At 35.8% G+C, this 20,264-nt stretch overlaps 1 protein-coding gene across 3 annotated transcripts in view; it reads left to right on the top strand.

Annotated features, from left to right (window-relative positions):
* LOC107942653 (exocyst complex component SEC10b) overlaps positions 1 to 19,930 on the top strand; it is a 36,504-nt gene extending 16,574 nt beyond the window's left edge. For 2 of the 3 annotated variants that reach the window (XM_016876356.2, XM_016876357.2), the window contains 4 exons: positions 18,887 to 18,945; positions 19,132 to 19,230; positions 19,313 to 19,396; positions 19,618 to 19,930. In XM_016876356.2, coding sequence (XP_016731845.1) covers positions 18,887 to 18,945; positions 19,132 to 19,230; positions 19,313 to 19,396; positions 19,618 to 19,690 — 315 coding nt within the window. In that variant the 3' untranslated portion in view covers positions 19,691 to 19,930. Of the gene's footprint in view, positions 1 to 18,886; positions 18,946 to 19,131; positions 19,231 to 19,312; positions 19,397 to 19,617 lie in introns of those variants that run through there. The other variant, XR_005901054.1, reaches the window with a different exon arrangement.
* The last annotated feature ends 334 nt before the right edge of the window (positions 19,931 to 20,264 follow it).

Raw genomic sequence — 20,264 nt, 5'->3', positions numbered from 1 at the left:
TGTACAAGGATAACAACCATATGGTCTTGGTGAAAGATGATGAGATTAAAGGGATGAATGGGATATTCTAATAAGCTCTTTAATGTTAATTATTCTCAAGGTGTGAGTGACTTGACTACACCATTAAAGGACCTATATTGTGATTTTTCATTGAAGATCAATGCCTTTTGAGGTCAAACAAGCCTTGCATCGAGTTGAGACTAGATTCACTAGAAAAGCGGCTATGCTAAATGCAATTTTTATCAAGGTTAGAAATGTCTTAGTGAATTTCGGTTGGTGGTTAATGAAATTGTTTGACAAGATTTGGAAAAATTATCAAATGCTTGATGAGTGGAGGTAGCATACATTGGTGTCTTTATTTCAAAAGAAAGCGGCAATGAGGATTGCTCAAACCATATAGGACTAAAACTTGAATTATAGAATGAAACTTTGAGAAAAGTTTATTGAACAATGTTTCAGTAACATGCTAAGTGTCATGGATCTCTCATTCTTAATTGGAAGAGCGTGGTGCATCACACTCAAGAGTCCTTCATGGCTTGGCCCACAAGGCCATAAGAAACATCTTGCAACACATCAAGGGTGGATGCCCACCCCCATTATCCAATTGGAAGACATACCCACACGAGGTTTTAGGCATTTGATTGTCTCAATGATTTTGAGCACCGATCCTAAAGAGTCACTTCTCATAAGAATGTTCCATCTTAGCATCGTGATAACCTAACACATGCTCACAAGCACACTTCAAAACTCACATTCTTGGAACTCAAGGCATTATTCAATAGTTGGACAACCTTGAGACAAAGTCAGGCAAGGCTAAACTTGTCCTGCATAGAGGCCACTCTTAGGACACGCTCATAGCCTTGCACAAGTTTAGTTCCACAAATGATGGACACCCAACGTCATGCTCATGTCTCATTGAAAATCAAGGGTATTGTCTTAACTTCAGCCTATTCTAATCTTGTTATTGATAAGCCACTTGAACTTAAATCTATACCTTGGCTGGTGGAACTTGTGGGGCATAGTAAATGCTTAGCCTGTACCTAACATTGGGCTTGCTTTCCTCTAACTGGGATTTTGTCCCAAGGAGATATCGTGCCATCCACTTGGCCGTAATGCTTGCTCACCTAAACTCTATATGTGTAACACCCCGTACCCGAGACCGTCGCCGGAGTCAGACACGAGGGGTTCGCAGACTTAAATCACTTATTTGCACAGTCCATTTTAAATTTTTCCAGGCAGTTGGCTAACTGCGTCACTGTCACCTTAAAAATCATATCTTGAGTTCCAAAACTCGAAAATCAGTTTCGTAATTTTTCCCTGAAACTAGACTCATATGTCCATTTACAGATTGTTTTCTAGAATTTTTGGTCGGGCCAATTAGTACAGTTTATTAGTTAAAGTCTCCCCTGTTACAGGGCTCGACTACACTGACCTTCTTGCATTGCGACTTAGATAACTCCTTGTACAGGGCTTCAATACTTATGCCATTTGTTTCTAATGAAACTAGACTCAAAGAGGAATCTATACATATATGGCATGACTTTTAAATGTCTCTGGTTAATTTATAATGAATTTCCAAAGTCAGATCAGGGGATCCAGAAACCGTTCTGGCCCTATCTCACGAAAACTTTAACATCTCATAATATACTGTTCATATGAACGTTTCGTTACTTTCCTATGAAAATAGATTTATCAAGGTTCGATTACATAATTTATTCACTATTTAATTCCATTCCTACTATTTTTAGTGATTTTTCACATCCACATCACTGCTGCTGCCAGCATCTATTTTTAAGGTAAACTTTACCCATTTCATGATCCTCCATGGATCAACTAGAGTTTGTCATACATATACCAAAAGTGATCCTGAATGACCAATCCCATGGCTAACCGTTACCAACATTTCCATAACTCTCGACGAACAACATACAAAACGATTATAATGCTATGATCAAAGTATATTTAAGCCATTTTCGCATGGCTATCCAAATTTACACAAAATCGAAGGGTACATGACCAATAACAAAAAGGGTAGTCCTATACATGCCATTTCAAAGTTCAACCAAAAGTATACCAAAAGGGGCTTTGATAGTGTGGGCGACTTCGACTTCAAAATTCCCGAGTCCGATAGCTGACGAACCAAAATCTATAAAACAGATGATTAAAGAAACGGAGTAAGCATTAAATGCTTAGTAAGTCTTGAGCAAAGAATTTAAGCACAACTGAAGTATAGCATTCATATAACTAAACGGATAACCCCATATAAACATATTCTCAAATCATTCCTACTTCACATTCCAACCCCTATATTCATACATAAGGGATCATCTTAGCCAAATACCGGAAGCTCATTACTCGACTAAACGAATATTATTCGAAGGGAATCAACTATTCCAATGCACATACGAAACATACCTCATTGTTGGGATTTTACAAGCGTATTAACTGAAATTTTTACAGCAAGATCGCTCATTCCCGAATCACATACCTTCAGAATTTAACCGGATATAGCTACTCGTTCAAATGTCTTCGGGACATAGCCCGGTTATAGAAACTCGCACAAATGCCTTCGGGACTTAACCCGGATTTAGTAACTCGCACCAATGCCTTCGGGCTTAGCCCGGAATTAGTAACTCGCACAAATGCCTTCGGATCTTAGTCCGGATATAGTCACTTAGCACAAAAGCCTTCGGGACTTAGCCCGGATATCATTCGAATAACCAAGCACATATATCAATAAATCATGACACATCCGTATTTCATTTTCATTACCAAAGCTCAAACACAAGACACTTATCACACTTGCAATTTCGGCTCAATAGCCACATACAAAGAGCATGATTTTGATTTGCTTAAAACATGATCTAATCAAATCATAATCTAAGTTCTATTACTCAAAAACTTACCTCGGATGTCGTCGAACGATTTCGATGGCTATTCGACCACTTTTTCCTTCCCTTTATCGGATCTAGTTCCCCTTTGCTCTTGAGCTTAATTTAACAAATAAATTGATTTAATCATTTGAGCATCGAAAAGAGGAACTCAAGGTACTTAGCCTATATATATTCATTAGACATTAAAGTCATATACATATGAAATCATGGATCAACTCGACATATTATCCCACACTTCCTTTTAGCCGATTGTCTAAGCCAAGATAAAAGCATCAATATGCTTGCCTCTAACCGAATACATGCAACGCCAATCCATCTCATGTGGCCGAATATGCATGTCTACGTTGAGGCCGATTATATGCTTAGTACCACATATAAATGACATACATTTTACTAACTAATGCATTACATATTATAACTCAATACGCATCCATCATTTACTCCATAACTAAAACACCACCATATATAAACATATACCTTGAGATGATATATATATATGTCATACCAATACATCATGTGCAAATATATATATATGCAAGAGCCGAATCACAAGGCTGATTATAACCATCTCATATATTTTCATCCCATACCCGAATGCACAAGTACATTATAATAGCTTCCAACTTAATTCATCATAAATTTTCTTCTTTTTTTTTTTTCATGGCCGAATGCTCCTTCTACACCATTTACCTTCACAAAGCATGAATTTCATCATCTAGCTTACAAGCTTACAATCTCATGAAGTTTAACCTCATAGTATCTATCAAACTCTCACTCATTAGTTTCTATCATAAACCTCCAACAACACCAAATAAACATATACTTCGTGGGTCTATGGTAGAACCAAGAAAGGAACTCATAGATATCAAGATGTAAGCAAACTACTATTATTCATCTAAGTTTAGCATGAAACACAACCATCACCCTTATTAATCTTTTATAGCCGAAAATCATACTCACCCCAAAAATCAAAATTTCAACATGGTTTACAAAAATCACTTGATATCTCACTCAATATCAACTAAAATTTCAAGAGCTAGTACAAACTTCCTTACCTTAATAGTGACCTAAGATGACCGATTGCTTCACTCCCTTCTTCTTCCTTTCAATTCGGCCAAGAAAAACCAAAGAACACAACTTGTTTTTCTTTCTTCCTTAGAACATTCGGCCAAGAGAAATGAAAAAAAGATGGACACTTTTTTTTTGTTTTCTTTCTTATATTCACGGCAATGGGGAGGGGGAGAAACAATCACAACATTCTTTCCTTTTTCCATTTCTTTATTACCCATACTCCTTATTTTATTGTTCCTAACATACATCACTAACATAACATGTTTGTGACATGTTTCCACTCATAGCATGGCCGGCCATTAGCTCAAATATTGGGCAATTTGACAAGCAAACCCACCATTTCTGTAACATGCATTAATAGGCCACTTTACATTTTCCTAGCACATTTCTAAATTTTCTCACATAAGTCCTATTTACTAAAATTCACTTACAATTAACAAAATTCAAACATGAAATTTTCACACATGCATAAGTACATATAATGAGCATCAACTAGGACAGTTAATTATTTTTTTATGACTCGGTTTAGTGGTCCCGAAATCACTTTCCGACTAGGGTCAATTTAGGGCTGTCACAATATGTGCCTCAAAGTAGCTTAGTTGCACCATGCAAGTCCACCCGCTTGTGGTTGTGAGGCAGTGGTGGAAAGTTGACACCAAATCTCCTCCGCAAAGAGAAACTTTTAGAGTGTTACCTTTAGAAATGTTGGAATGTTTGATATAGGGACACTTTGCTCCATAAGCCCACTTAAAGCTAACCACTAGTTTACCTATTCCAAAAACCTGTGCTAGTCTTAGCAGCATTAGGTGGATCGCCCATCCTATGTATTAGGTTTCATTTGTTGCTATAATTGGTGTAGTCATGGTGGCACCATGTGTGAAAAAAAAGATATTTTCTATTATATTTTCCACAAGAGATTACATACATATTTATACACATAGTTAGCCTAACTAAGGTAACTTTACGCTAGGAAACAGAATAATTGTAGGGATACTGTACAGCCTTAAAGTTAGGGATAGAATATTTTTAGAATCATATTTGATATATTCAAATATTCTGAAATCTGACACTCCCCCTCAAGCTGGGAAGTGGATATCATCTATTCTCAGCTTGCTTACTAATTTCTGAAACAACTTCCCAGACAATCCTTTGGTAAGTATATCTGCTAGTTGTTCATCAGTGGACACAAATGGAGTGCAAATCAAGCGACTTTCCAGTTTTTCCTTTATGAAATGTCTTGTAACACCCCTATCCCGTAACCGTCGCCAGAATAGGTAAGGGGCATTACCGGACTTGTAACTCATGTCAGAACAGTAAAATTTTGAACTTTTTCTTGAAATAAAGATCGTTCGTTTAAATAAGTACTAAGCACAACCAGAGGTAAAATTTAAACTTCACTAAGTAAACATTCAAAGATGCCATTTTCGCATGGCTTATATACATTAACCAAAGATATTCTTCCGCCGTTAGTCTATTCTATACATGCCATAAGATAATCCAAAACGTAACAGTACCAAACAATGGATAGTGATAGTGTGACTAGTTGCTGATGATCGCCGAGCCTGTAGCTTCCAAATGAGATCTATAAAACAAAGGAAACAGAGTAAACGGAGTAAGCATTACAATGCTTAGTAAGTTTTAAGCAGTGCCAACAGATAACAATCAAATTATAACATAGTTGTTCGTATATTTTATTTCACACTTCCTTCGGGCATACCATCCCTTTTCCGAATATGCACATCTCATCATATACAATAGGCAGATAAACTTTCATATAAAAGTGAGCTCATGTGACATAGATATATCGTATGATTTCACATAACCTCTCACACTGATCCGATGTCACATAATCATAGGAATAGTCTCATAGATTGCTCTCGTATGCATCACATAACTACCTTATGATTTAGTGCAAATCAAGCTCACATATAAACTTGGAGTACATACCTGTTTAACCTTTCGCATTGAATATATTTATAAGCAATTCTTATTACGAAGTCTTACCCGGACATAATCTCCACACGAAGTTATCGGGTCTTACCCGGACAAAATCCCCACACGTAGTCATCGGGTCTTTAGAGCTCGGATATAGTACGAGCACGAAGCTTACGGACATTAATCAGTGATAATATTCTCGCATAAAGCCTGCGGGGTTTTAACCCGGATATAGTGCTGACACAAATGCCCTTCGGGACTTATCACATTTATACACTTTCACATCCATCACGTTGGCCACTCAGCCCTGTCACATATATACACTTTCACATTCAACACATTGGCCACTCGGCCCTGTCACATATATACACTTTCACATTCATCACATCGGCCATTAGGCCTTATCACATATATACACTTTCACATTCATCACATCGGCCATTAGGCCTTATCACATATATACACTTTCACATTCATCACATCGGCCATTAAGCCTTATCACATATATACACTTTCACATTCATCACATCGGCCATTAGGCCTTATCACATATATATACACTTTCACATTCATCACATCGGCCATTAGGCCTTATCACATATATACACTTTCACATTACCAACCCTTTTATTCATACACAAAGATCAACTTAGCCAAAGGCCGGTAGCTCATTTATCAACTGAGCGAATACTTATTTGTAAGGGCTCAACTAATTCAAAGCACATACGAAACATACCTCAATGTTGAGATGTTTCAAGCGTATTAACTGAAATTTTTACAGCAAGATCATTCATTCCCAAATCACATACCTTCGAAATTTAATCGGATATAGCTACTCGTTCAAATGCCTTCGGGACATAGCCCGGTTATAGTAATTCGCACAAATGCCTTCGGGCTTAGCCCGGATTTAGTATCTCGCACAAATGCCTTCGGATCTTAGTCCGGATATGGTCACTTAGCACAAAGCCTTCGGGACTTAGCCCAGACATCATTCAAATAACCATGCACATTTAACAATAAATAATGGCACATTCATATTTCATTTTCGTTAGCAAAACTCAAACACAAGACACTTATCATTCTTGCAATTTCGGCTCAATAGCCACACACAAAGAGCATGATTTTGATTTGCTTAAAACATGATCTAATCAAATCATAATTTAAGCTCTATTGCTCAAGAACTTACAATATTACGATTTAGAATTCAAGTATGGGTTTAATCAATAGCTTGTGAGCAACTAAAACAAGTTTATCAAGGTTCACAACATAATCTCAAATTCAGCACAAGCTATTTTTCCTGAGCAATAGTTACTAAATTATTTATAACTGGAGCTACAAAACTCCAAATCACTTTCCGTTAATTTTTCCTGAATATAGACTCGTATATCTTCCACCCATAAAATTTCCAGAATTTTAGGTTTGGGCAATCAATACCAGATTTTTCTTAAAGTTTCCCCTGTTTCACTGTTTGACTAATCTGACCACTCTTCACTACGAATCAAATTTCTCATTTTACAGAATTCAAAATGTGTTGTATTTGATTTCATTTGAAACTAGACTCATTAATGAGTCTAAGCATATAAATTTTATCTTATAACCATTTTTGTACAATTTATAATGATTTTCTAAAAACAGAACAGGAGATTTCGGAGTCATTCTGACACCGTCTCACACAACTTTAAATATCTCATTATCGGAAATTCCTTTGCTTACACGGTTTCTTTTATAAGAAACTAGACTCATTAAGCTTTAATTTCATGTCTCATTCAGCCTCTAATTCAAGTTCATAAATTTATGGTGATTTTCTAAAGTCACCTTACTGCTGCTGTCCGAAGCAGACTATTTCAAATTACCCTTAAATTCCCAAGCTCAAACACTTAAGAACTTACCATTTGAGCTTAGAACATATCATGGCCACATCATATCTTATTAAATCAACTCATCATGTCCTATTATAATTGAATTTACTAAACGTTTAAACACTTAAAACTTACCTCGGATGTGGTCGAACAATTTCGGCGGCTATTCGATCACTTCTTCCCTTCCCTTATCCAACTTTGGTCCTCTAAGCTCTTGAGCTTAATTTAACAAATAAATTAATTTAATCATTTGAGCATCAAAAGAGGAACTCAAGGTATTTAGCCCATATATACATACATTAGACATTAAAGTCACATACATATGAAATCATAAATCAATTCAACATATTAGCCCACACTCTCTTTTAGCCGATTGTCTAAGCCAAGATAAAAGCATCAATATGCTTGCCTCTAGCCGAATACATGCAACACCAAGAAAGAATGATGCATCCATGGCCGAGTGTCATATTCATAACTTTACAAAAACATTTGCCATGAGCTAGCTTCTATACTTGGTGGCCACTCCAAATATACAAAGATTTTCAATGACAGAGCATTAACATACCTTAATACATCAAAATAATTAAATTCTTCCCATGGCACACTAAAACCGAATATGTCTTATTCAAATATAAATTCTCATATTTCATTTATTTAACCATTTAACCCTCCTATCAAATAATTTTCACAAACTAATCTTAAACTCAAAATCACATAAAATCGTAACACAAAAGGCATTCATCTAACACTTGATTTCCAAATTCTAACATCAAACTCAAATTTCTTAGCTCATCAACTCATGGCCGAACATCAATTATTCACCAAAACAAAAATTAACTCATGGGTTTTAGAGAAAATTAAGTAAGGAATTCAATGATACTAAAAATTAACAAAAACAACCTGAATTTCACCTTGAATTTTTGCTTCCAAATGGCCGAAACTTCAAAGCCACAAATTTTATTTTCTTTCTCCTTTGTTCGGCCTCCAAGATGAACTACATGCATGTTTTTTTTTTATGCCCCATACTGTCCATATCAATTGTCTAAGGTTAAATATCATCACAAATACTCCAACTTACAAAACAACTTCAATTCGGCCTTGAAGATACAAACATGCATGGCTTTCCATTTTATGTTTTATAATACTTATAAAAATAATTATCTCACAAATAACTTTAAAATAAACATATAAAGACATCATGCATTAAGCCATTACCATCCATATATTTATTAATGATATAATTGCCATTCAAAACCTCAACATTCTAAAGACATAACACTTTAACATTTTCATGATAGCATGCTTATTAATCAATTGATGCATTTTAATCCTTTTTAATGACATAAAGAAAGAAAAAAAATATTTACCAAGAGTTTCAAACTACTTGGCCGAATATCAACCCTCCAAACAACCAAAAAAATTTAACTCATGGAATGGATAGAATTTGAACAAATCACCAAAATTATACATAAATTTTCAAGAATTTCAAAGTACTTACCTCTTTCTAAATATTCTCCAAGCCGAAATCAAACAAAGAAATTTTTTTCTTCTTTCTATTCTCAAGTTACGGCAATGGGGAGGGGGAAACATGGATGAGACAACTTTGTTCTCATCACCCCTCCCTTTTCATTTCTTTATTACTAACCCTTTATTATATTCTTTCTCCCATAACACACTAACACAACATGTTTCCAACATGTTTCACCCCATAACATTTTGTCCACTCTCATGCTCATGGCCGGCCACTACATATTAGGGGGGGAAATTGACATGCAAGTCCACCCTTTTTATTTCATGCACTAATAGATCCTTATGTTCTGACCTATCACATTTCAAAAGTGTCACACATAAGTCCTATTGACTAAATTCACATGCAATTTACTAAATCAAAGCTTAAAACTTTCACACATTCGTATTCACATATAATAGTCATAAAATATGACGGCTAATTATTTTTATGACTCGATTTTGTGGTCCCGAAACCACTTTCCGACTAGGGTCACTTTAGGGGTGTCACAACTCTTCCCCACTTAAGAAATTTTCGTCCCCGAAAATTTCTACCGATGCATAGTTTAGGATAACGTCCTCTTATTGAATTATATCCACAAAGACATTAGCTCATTGATAGCAATTGTAATTCATTATTGATTTTGTATCGATTTATAAAATCATTTTCTTATCTTAAAACAAATACATAAACATTTCTACAAGTATGCACATATATCTCATTTTCTTGATTTCATAAGTAATAATCACTTAACTTAATTCACAAATGCATTTCAAACACATATTAAGCACATATTAACATGTATAATTCACATCATCAACTCACATATTTGTAACCCACATTTTCATTCATGAATAAGCTGTAACCTAACTGAAAGTACACATATACTCAAACATCCCAATAAATATCCTTTATAACTTTATCACATCTCAATATTCAACTTAACTCATTTCCAAAAGAAAATCAACTTCCACGTACCTGAACATTTAGTTCATTTAGCACATTCAATCATAGTTAACGTTACCCGTATACAGTCGAATAGGCATAAAGCCTAATATAATACACTGGCATGAGATTTATTCTAGCGCATAACTCGTATATCCAAAATTATCAACATTCATCAAAAATTCTTTCAAACTTTCGAATGTCGAAACTTAATCAAAATAATTTCTTGAACAAGATTAACAAAATAGTGTCCATTCAGCAATAGCACATATAGCTCTTACAATGCCATATCCTAGATATGGTCTTACATATTCTCACATATCGAGCCGATGCCATGTCCCAGACATGGTCTTACACACTATCTCAAATCAATGCCTTCGTCCCAAACGAGGTCTTACATGAATTTCACTTCACACACTTAGTGCCCACTGACCGATCTCGCACTCATAGTGCTCGGTTAAAGAAATTCGCACACACACAGTGCCTCTAATTATTCACATACATAGTGCTCTTATTCATTCGTTAATACACATTGATATGACTTAACCAAGTCTATAAACATCATGTATGTACACTTTTAAACATATCATCTCATTTAAATTTGAATTCGTATAGTAATGAATACTTAAACTTTGCTCAAATTACCGGCACAAAGCCTACTAGGCATGAAGGCCCGAATACACGTCACCAGCATGATTGCTCTTCGGGGTTTAGCACGGATATATCACTAGCACGAATGCTCTTCGGAACTTAGCGCGGAAACATCACTAGCATGAATGCTCTTCGGGACTTAGCCCGGATACATCACTAGCATGAATGCTCTTCGGGACTTAGCCCGGATATATCACTAGCACGAATGCTCTTCGGGACTTAGCCCGGATATAGCACTAGCACGAATGCTCTTCGGGACTTAGCCCGGATACATCACTAGCACGAATGCTCTTCGGGACTTAGCCCGGATATATCACTAGCACGAATGCTCTTCGGGACTTAGCCCGGATATATCACTCTCAATTCTCATGTACATATACACATATAGCAATACACATTAGTATATCATTTACATTACTTGAATGCAAACACAACATGCTTATCGACCATTCAACTTCCAGTTCCATAGCCACATACAAAAATCACATTTATAGTCATAACACTCTTTCAAAATTGCATCACTTATACCCTTATAATTCAATGCAAATCGAAATTCAAATACGAGTACATGATACGTACCTGATCAACTTAATAATTTAGGCATATCTAAGTGAAGTTATATCGCAAATTCTCATAGTCAGAAGCTTGCTACAGCTCGATCGAGATCAAGATTCATTGCAATACAGCAAACACATTTTAATAACCAAAAATCATCACACTATCATTTTATCACTTTATGGCATGTATAAATAGACTCACGCGTGCTACGTTAGTCTTAGAATCGACTACACCGTAGCTCTGATACCAATAAAATGTAACACACCTATCCCGTAACCGTCACCAGAATAGGTAAGGGGCATTACCGGACTTGTAACTCATGTCAGAACCAGAGGTAAAGATCGTTCGGCCTTGTAACTCATGTCAGAACCAGAGGTAAATTTTATTTTCTTTCTCCTTTGTTCGGCCTCCAAGATGAACTACATGCATGTTTTTTTTTTATGCCCCATACCGTCCATATCAATTGTCTAAGGTTAAATATCATCACAAATACTCCAACTTACAAAACAACTTCAATTCGGCCTTGAAGATACAAACATGCATGGCTTTCCATTTTATGTTTTATAATACTTATAAAAATAATTATCTCACAAATAACTTTAAAATAAACATATAAAGACATCATGCATTAAGCCATTACCATCCATATATTTATTAATGATATAATTGCCATTCAAAACCTCAACATTCTAAAGACATAACACTTTAACATTTTCATGATAGCATGCTTATTAATCAATTGATGCATTTTAATCCTTTTTAATGACATAAAGAAAGAAAGAAAAATATTTACCAAGAGTTTCAAACTACTTGGCCGAATATCAACCCTCCAAACAACCAAAAAAATTTAACTCATGGAATGGATAGAATTTGAACAAATCACCAAAATTATACATAAATTTTCAAGAATTTCAAAGTACTTACCTCTTTCTAAATATTCTCCAAGCCGAAATCAAACAAAGAAATTTTTTTCTTCTTTCTATTCTCAAGTTACGGCAATGGGGGGAGGAAACATGGATGAGACAACTTTGTTCTCATCACCCCTCCCTTTTCATTTCTTTATTACTAACCCTTTATTATATTCTTTCTCCCATAACACACTAACACAACATGTTTCCAACATGTTTCACCCCATAGCATTTTGTCCACTCTCATGCTCATGGCCGGCCACTACATATTAGGGGGGAAATTGACATGCAAGTCCACCCTTTTTATTTCATGCACTAATAGATCCTTATGTTTTGACCTATCACATTTCAAAAGTGTCACACATAAGTCCTATTGACTAAATTCACATGCAATTTACTAAATCAAAGCTTAAAACTTTCACACATTCGTATTCACATATAATAGTCATAAAATATGACGGCTAATTATTTTTATGACTCGATTTTGTGGTCCCGAAACCACTTTCCGACTAGGGTCACTTTAGGGGTGTCAAATGTCTGTCCACCTCAACGTGCTTCGTTCGATCATGTTGAACTGGATTATGTGCGATATTGATAGCAGACTTATTATCGAAATACAACTTCATTGGACCTTCTCACTTGATCTTCAAGTCTTCCAATATAATCTTTAGCCATAACAACTCACAAAATCCAAGAGCCATTGCCCTAAATTCAGCTTCTGCACTAGATCTAGCCACAATATGTTGTTTTTTACTCCTCCAAGTCACAAGTTTGCCTCCTAGGAAAGTGCAGTAATTGGAGGTTGATCTTCTATCAACCATAGATCCTGCATAATCTGCATCGGTATAGGCTTCAAGGGTTAAATTTTCTCCTTTTTTAAATAAGATTTCTTTGCCTAGCGTGCCTTTTAAGTACTGTAGAATCTGATATACAACACTAAGATGTGATTCCTTAGGATTGTGCATAAACTGACTTACATCACCTACTGTATAGGCAATATCTGGTCTGGTATGGGACAAGTAAATAAGCTTTCCTACAAGTTTTTAATATGACCTTCTATCAACTGCTAGATCTTCTAATACATCTCTGAGTCTGTGGTTATCCTCTATGGGTGTCTCTGCTGGTTTACAGCCCAACTTGCCTGTTTCTGTCAACAAATCAACTATGTATTTTTGCTGAGATATGGATATTCCTTCCCGAGAGTGTGCCACTTCAATACCAAGGAAATATTTCAACTTACCTAGCTCTTTGACTTCGAATTCTTTTACTAGGCATTTTTTTAACTTCTCCATTCCTTCTAGATCATCACCAGTCACAATAATATCATCAACATAGACTAATAAAGCAGTCACTCCCCCTGAAGATGAATGTTTTACGAACAGAGTATGATCTCCTTGACTCTATTTATATCCCAACTTGAGCATCATTTTGGTAAATCTTCCAAACCAAGCCCTCGGGGACTGTTTTAGTCCATATAAAGCCTTTTTTAGTCTGCAAACTGCCTGTCCTGTATTTGGGCCGAATCCTGGAGGAACATCCATATAGACTTCCTTCTCAAGGTCACCGTGTAAAAAGGCATTTTTGCTGTAATTTCCAGCCTCGGTTGGCAGCTAGTGACAACAACACTCTTACAGTGTTCATCTTTGCAACAAGGGAAAATGTCTCAAGATAGTCTATCCCATACATTTGAGTGTACCCTTTAGCAACCAACCTTGCTTTGTACCTTTCCAAAGAACCATCTGACTTATATTTCACTGTGTACACCCAGCGACATCCCACCAGTTTCTTTCCTTCCGGTAATTTCACTAAGTCCCATGTCTTATTTTTTTCAGGAGCTACCATTTCAACCTTCATGGCATTTCTCCAATTCTCATCTTCTAATGCTTCGAATACAGTTTTAGGAATGGAAATAGAATTTAGGCTAGTAAGAAAGGCTTTGTGGTTATGGGACAAGTTTTTGTAAGACATGAATAGGTGCAAGGGATGTTTTGTACAAGCTCTAGTCCCCTTTCTAATAGCAATGGGAAAATTATTTAAATCTGTAGTATTAGAATTCAAAGTAGGTTCAGCAATTACCTCAGGTTGTATAGGAGAAGAAGATGATTGAACTTGCACTGCTGCCTTCTTCCTTGAGTAAACCAGTAACAGGCGAGTAGTGTCCTGAATTCCTCTTGGTGATTTGGGTGTACTAGGCTTAGTTTCAAGTTGTATAGGGGTTATTATTTCAAGTTGGGCAGGTTGGGTAGCAAGTAAGGTCTGAGTGAGAGTGTTTGATTGCTGGACAAGAGCTGGAATGGGAGTGTTTAGAGCTGGAATGAGAATGTTTGGTTGCTGGATAGGAGCTGGAATGTCAAGAAGAAAGAATTATTTATCCTTATCTTCTGTGAATAAGATCTCCCCCTGAAGATAAGGACGAGTGAAGAAATTTTCTTGTTCAGCAAAAGTAACATCAGCTGTTACAAAAAAAATTTTTGTGGCTAGATGATAGCACTTGTACCCCTTTTGAGTGGAAGAATATCCAAGAAAGACACACTTGACATCCCGTGGATCAAATTTCCCTCTATTTTAAGAATGAACATGGACAAAGGCGACACAGCCAAATACTTTGGGAGTAAGATTACTGGAGGTATTGAAATCAGGAAAAAATTTGGCTAGAACTTGCATAGGACTTTGAGATTCAAGGACCTTTGTAGGCAATCTATTTAACAAATGAGTAGCAGTTAGAATAGCCTCCTCCCAGTATTGTTTAAGGACATTTTTTTGGAACAATAGGGCTCTTGTAATGGCTAAAATGTGACCATTCTTTCTTTCGGCTACACCATTTTGTTGGGGTGTACTAACACAAGATGACTCATGTATAATGCCTCTTTCTTGAAAATATGTTGAGAGGAATTGATTGAAAGAATCCTTGGCATTGTCTGACCTAAACCTTTTTATTTCGGCCCCAAATTGTGCTTTGATCATGTTGAAAAAATTGGAAAGACAGACCTAACATCAGATTTTTGTTTTAAAAGAAAAATCCAAGACACACGAGTACAATCATCAATAAAGGATACAAACCACCGAGCTCCAAACATCACTATGAACAAGAGTAAAAGGAGTGGATGTTCTTTTATTGCTTACTGGAAAAGAGGTACGTTTATGTTTTGCAAGTTCACAGATATCACAATGAAATTTTTCAACAGTTAATCCTTTGAATAGTGAAGGAAACATAATTTTAAGGACTCTAAACGATGGGTGACCAAGGCGAAGGTGATAGAGCCAAATTTGGTCTTTATTGGTTTTAATAGACTCGGATATGAGAGATAAAGGTGAGGAATTCAGAACACTAACTTCTTCACTAGATTCTTCAAGATAGTATAGGCCATTTATTTCCTTAGCATGTCCAATCATCCTCCTCGTATTCTGTTCTTGAAAAAGACACCAATTGTGATAGAAAACCATTTTACAGTTAGAGTCTTTGGTAATTTTTTAAATGGATAAAAGATTGGTAAATAATTTTGGAACATGAAGGACATTTTTAAGAGTAAGGTTTTTGTTTATAACAATATCACCTTGACCGGCCACTGTGATCACAGAACCATCAGCTACTGTTATTTTTCTACTACTAGAACAAGGTGTATATGAAACAAATTTTTGTGAGGAGTGGGTCATGTGGTCTGTAGCTCCTGAGTCAATGACCCAAGAACTTTTGGTATCTGTATTTGAGACTTTAGAACTTTGAGGAGAGGATATACCTGAAAAGGCCAAACTACAAGTACCTGTTGAAGAAGTTTTTTCCAATGATCCTAACAAATTTTTTAACTTCTCAATTTCTTATTTATTGACTTCAATAGGTAATTCCTGAGAATTGTTTTTTTTTATCTAGCTGTCTAGTTGTATTTGCTCGTCCTTGTCCCTTTGATTGTCCATCTTTTTCTGAAAATTTTTTGTTTGTTGTCTGTGGCTTCCCATGGAGTTTCCAGCATCTGTCTTTAGTGTGACGAGCCTTTTTGCAGTAGGTGCACCATACGGAATCCTTGTTAAAAGACTTTGTACGTTCTATCTGTCTATTATCTTTACTAGTTGGCTGCTCCAGGACAAATCTCCTCTCATTTACAGCATTAGTAACCAAGGTTGAACTATCCATTTGATTGTTCTCCACCATAACTCCTCTTCTTCCTTCCTCAGCACGAACAATTGCAATTTTTTCATTTAGTGATGGTAGTTCCTCTTTTCCAAGTATTTAAACTCTTACTGCATCAAACTCAACATTCAGTCAAGCAAGAAAATCATAAATTCGATCCTTTTCAACAAACCTTTTCAGGAGTGCTGCATCTTCACTGCACTTCATCTGAATGCACTGGTAATGATCTATCTCTTGCCACAAACTTTGCAACAGGTTGGAATACTCCGTGATTGATCGACTTCCTTGCTTGGTGGATGAAATCTTAGTCTTGATTTCATAGATTTGAGCAGCATCTCAATCTTTAGAATAAGTCTGCTTCACAGCTTCCCATATTTCTTTGGATGTGCTAAGAAACATGCATGTATCACTGATTTCTGGCATCATAGAGTTCCATAACCAAGACATTACGATAGAGTCTTGTTCATCCCGAGCATCAAACTTAGGGTCCCCTTCTTTAGGTCCAGTTCTGAGTAAGTGACTCAGCTTTCCTCTTCCTTTCAAGAAGGTACGAACCAGTTGGGACCATTTCAGATAATTTTTTCCATTTAGCCTGTAGGCTACTTGGATATTCTGAAACTCACTCATTGGATTTGAGTTGTTTACAGAAATTTCTGAGCCCTCCCTAGTGTTACTGGTCTTGACAGTTTCAGTCATGTTGTGTCTGAACAAGTTCTATAGACTTGAGAACTGGTTGGGAGTCAGAAAAAAAAACAGGCTAAAAAAACCGGCTAAAAAATCCCAGAAATCGGGCTAAATAACAGGCTCTGATACCATGTGAAAAACAGGATATTTTCTATTATATTTTTCACAAGAGATTACATACATATTTATACACATAGTTAGCCTAACTGAGGTAACTTTACGCTAGGAAACAGAATAATTGTAGGGATACTGTACAGCCTTAAAGTTAGGGATAGAATATTTTTAGAATCATATTTGATATACTCAAATATTCTGAAATCTAACACCATGGCACATTGATGCCAGACCAAGATACCACTAAGATTGTGAAGAATCAGTTTGGTTTCTATTTTAGAGCGATCCAGCATGAAGTTATTCATGTCTCGCAAGAAGTTTAGAGTGTTGGGGTGAGATATATGCATGATTTTTTATTGATTTAGAAAAAGCGTACGATTGATGCATAGAGATGTTCTTTTTTTTAGTGTTGAACAAGGTGTCTGTTCCTCTCAAAGATTTTACTATAATATGATATATATTTACGAGAGTAGTTACGTATGTAAGAAGTCATGGTGGAATGGCAAATGAGTTTCCAAATACAGAGTAGCTGCATTCGATTGATGCAGTTTTTTTTCTTTGCCATAGTAACGGGTGAGTTAACAAATGGCATTCAAGATGAAAAGTCTTGGTGTAAGCCAATCGCAAATGATACTGTATTTGTTGATGAGGCTCTAAAGAAAAGGGGGGGGGGGTTAATACCAAATTAGAGTTGCTGAGGCAAACACTAGAAACTCAGGGATATAGGTTAAGCAGATCAAAGGCATCACATGGAGTGCAAGTTTAGTGAAAGATGATCAAGATATGATCAATCTTGGTTATCAATTGATACTAGTAGTAGAATGCTTTATGTAATTTGAAACAATAATTCAAAAGGATGAGAGATTCATGGAAACATCAATCATAGGATCAAGGCCTGGTAGTTTAAGGGGAGAAATGTGATAGGAGTTTTATGTGATCACAAAATACTTTTGTAGGAAATTCTTTAGCAGAACTATTCAACCCACAGTGCCATATGGTGTGGAGTGCTGGGCTAAAAAAAGCAGTGTACACAAAAGAGAAGCGCAGCCCAGATGTGAATGTTAAGATGGATGTGTGGTGGCATTTTATACGTTCATGTTTTTGTCCTTGTCATAATCATATTTAAGGTGTTATATGCTTATATAAATTTTGACATGTTTATATATTTGTTCCATGTTTGTGTTCTATTGTGCTTTTGTTCTGTTCAAAATTTCTAGGCCTAGGTAAGACTTGGGTGTATCTTCAAGTTGGAATAATTTTTGTAAAAGGTAAGAGAACATTTATGGTGATTTTGGCCATGTAAGGCGCAAGTTAAAAGATGCACCTGTTAGAAGGATGGAGCAAATTGATGTTTGTATAGGGTGAAAGGTAGATTAAGAGACCGTAATATAGTTGAAGGAAATAAATAATGAGATGAAACTATTAGAACTTGGGAGAGAGGATGTTGGTGAATATGAATGATTGGAGGACTGACGTGTCTGATGTAATTATCTTTTTATGTTCTTTCCAACTCTAATTATATTGGGATTATGTAGTATTACTTTTTTTCTATTATAATTTTTTCCTATTTATACTGTTTTAGTAAGTTCTTGTACCACATTTTGAAAGTAAATTTCTGATCATATTCATTTTAGGGAAATTACTTGTACAAAGGACTAGTTAACCATTGGCAGAAGTTCACATTTAATCCGAGGTATTTTGCCTGATCCAATTTTCAATTGCCTATTATTTTCAAACGGTGAAATAGCAACAGTGATGCCGATTTTTGTGACTATTCTAATATAGGTTTTTGAATCTGTAGCAAAGAAAATTTTGTAGATGTAGTAGTACGTCTTTGTTTGCATGTGTCATTTTGATCTTTTTTTGTACTGTTTTGCAGTGGAGGACTACGACTGAAACGTGACATAACAGAGTACGGAGAATTTGTGCGCAGTTTTAATGCCCCTACTGTTGATGAGAAATTTGAACTCCTTGGCATGTAAGTTTTTAAATTCATGATTCACTGGAACTATTTGTTGTCATTTAAGCATCTAATGTGCTGATGAACTGTTGGTCTTCAGCTTGGCCAATGTATTCATTGTTGCTCCTGAAAGTCTCTCCTCTTTGTTTGAGGGTACCCCGAGCATCCGGAAAGACGCACAAAGGTAGTGTTCTATCATCTCAATCTCGTTCTTAGCACTTTATACTATCTGGTATGTAATTTTTGTGCAGTGCAAAGCCTATGATATATCTTATCGAACCTGACCTGAACCTAGAGGAACTCATCTAACCTCCTTACTCATCCAAACCCGAGTTAATTCTATTTGATCAAAAAAGTTCACACTCCAAACCCAAGTATAATTCTAATTTTGTTCGTATTATTCAGGTTTATTCAGCTTAGAGATGACTACAAGAGTGCGAAACTAGCATCCAGGCTTAGCTCCTTATGGTCCAGTTGAGGGGACTTCCCTGGTTTTCCTTCTACTTGCTTGATCCCATCAACAGCAGCTCCCAGGTTTTGTTTATTCGACACAAAATCCACTACATTAGATTCCATTTCTTGTTCATATTCTTCAGTGTTTCTTTTTTCCATATATGTAAGAGTTGAGGACTTTGTTAATAACCAGACAGTGGTTGAACCAATTGTATGTTCAGTTCTTGGTTCAATAAGATTTTAGCTATTACGAATTTGTGTTTAACATCTATGCTAATTATAGATTGCTCGATTGGGTTCTATAAATGAGTTAAAAGTGATATCAATTTATTCCCGAAAAATAACTCTATAAAGAAAAACATATCTTGTTTTTATTGTCTCATTAGAGTTAATTCATGTGAGTCAAACTTCTGCTCTTTTACTCTCTAAAAAATTTATAGATCTATCAAAATTTATATAATATATAGCATGAGGACAACTTCAAAATACAATTAAAATAGGAAATGAAATATATATATATGAACACAATATAATAGTTAAAGCAAGATATGAAAAATAAACTAATGAAAAATAAACTAACACAAAATTGGAAATTAATC

This window comes from Gossypium hirsutum, chromosome A09 (assembly GCF_007990345.1).
Source record: "Gossypium hirsutum isolate 1008001.06 chromosome A09, Gossypium_hirsutum_v2.1, whole genome shotgun sequence".
In the NCBI taxonomy this organism is placed as follows: Eukaryota; Viridiplantae; Streptophyta; class Magnoliopsida; order Malvales; family Malvaceae; genus Gossypium; species Gossypium hirsutum.
Note: the sequence above shows the minus strand (reverse complement) of the source record. Positions and strands in the feature narration are given on the sequence as shown.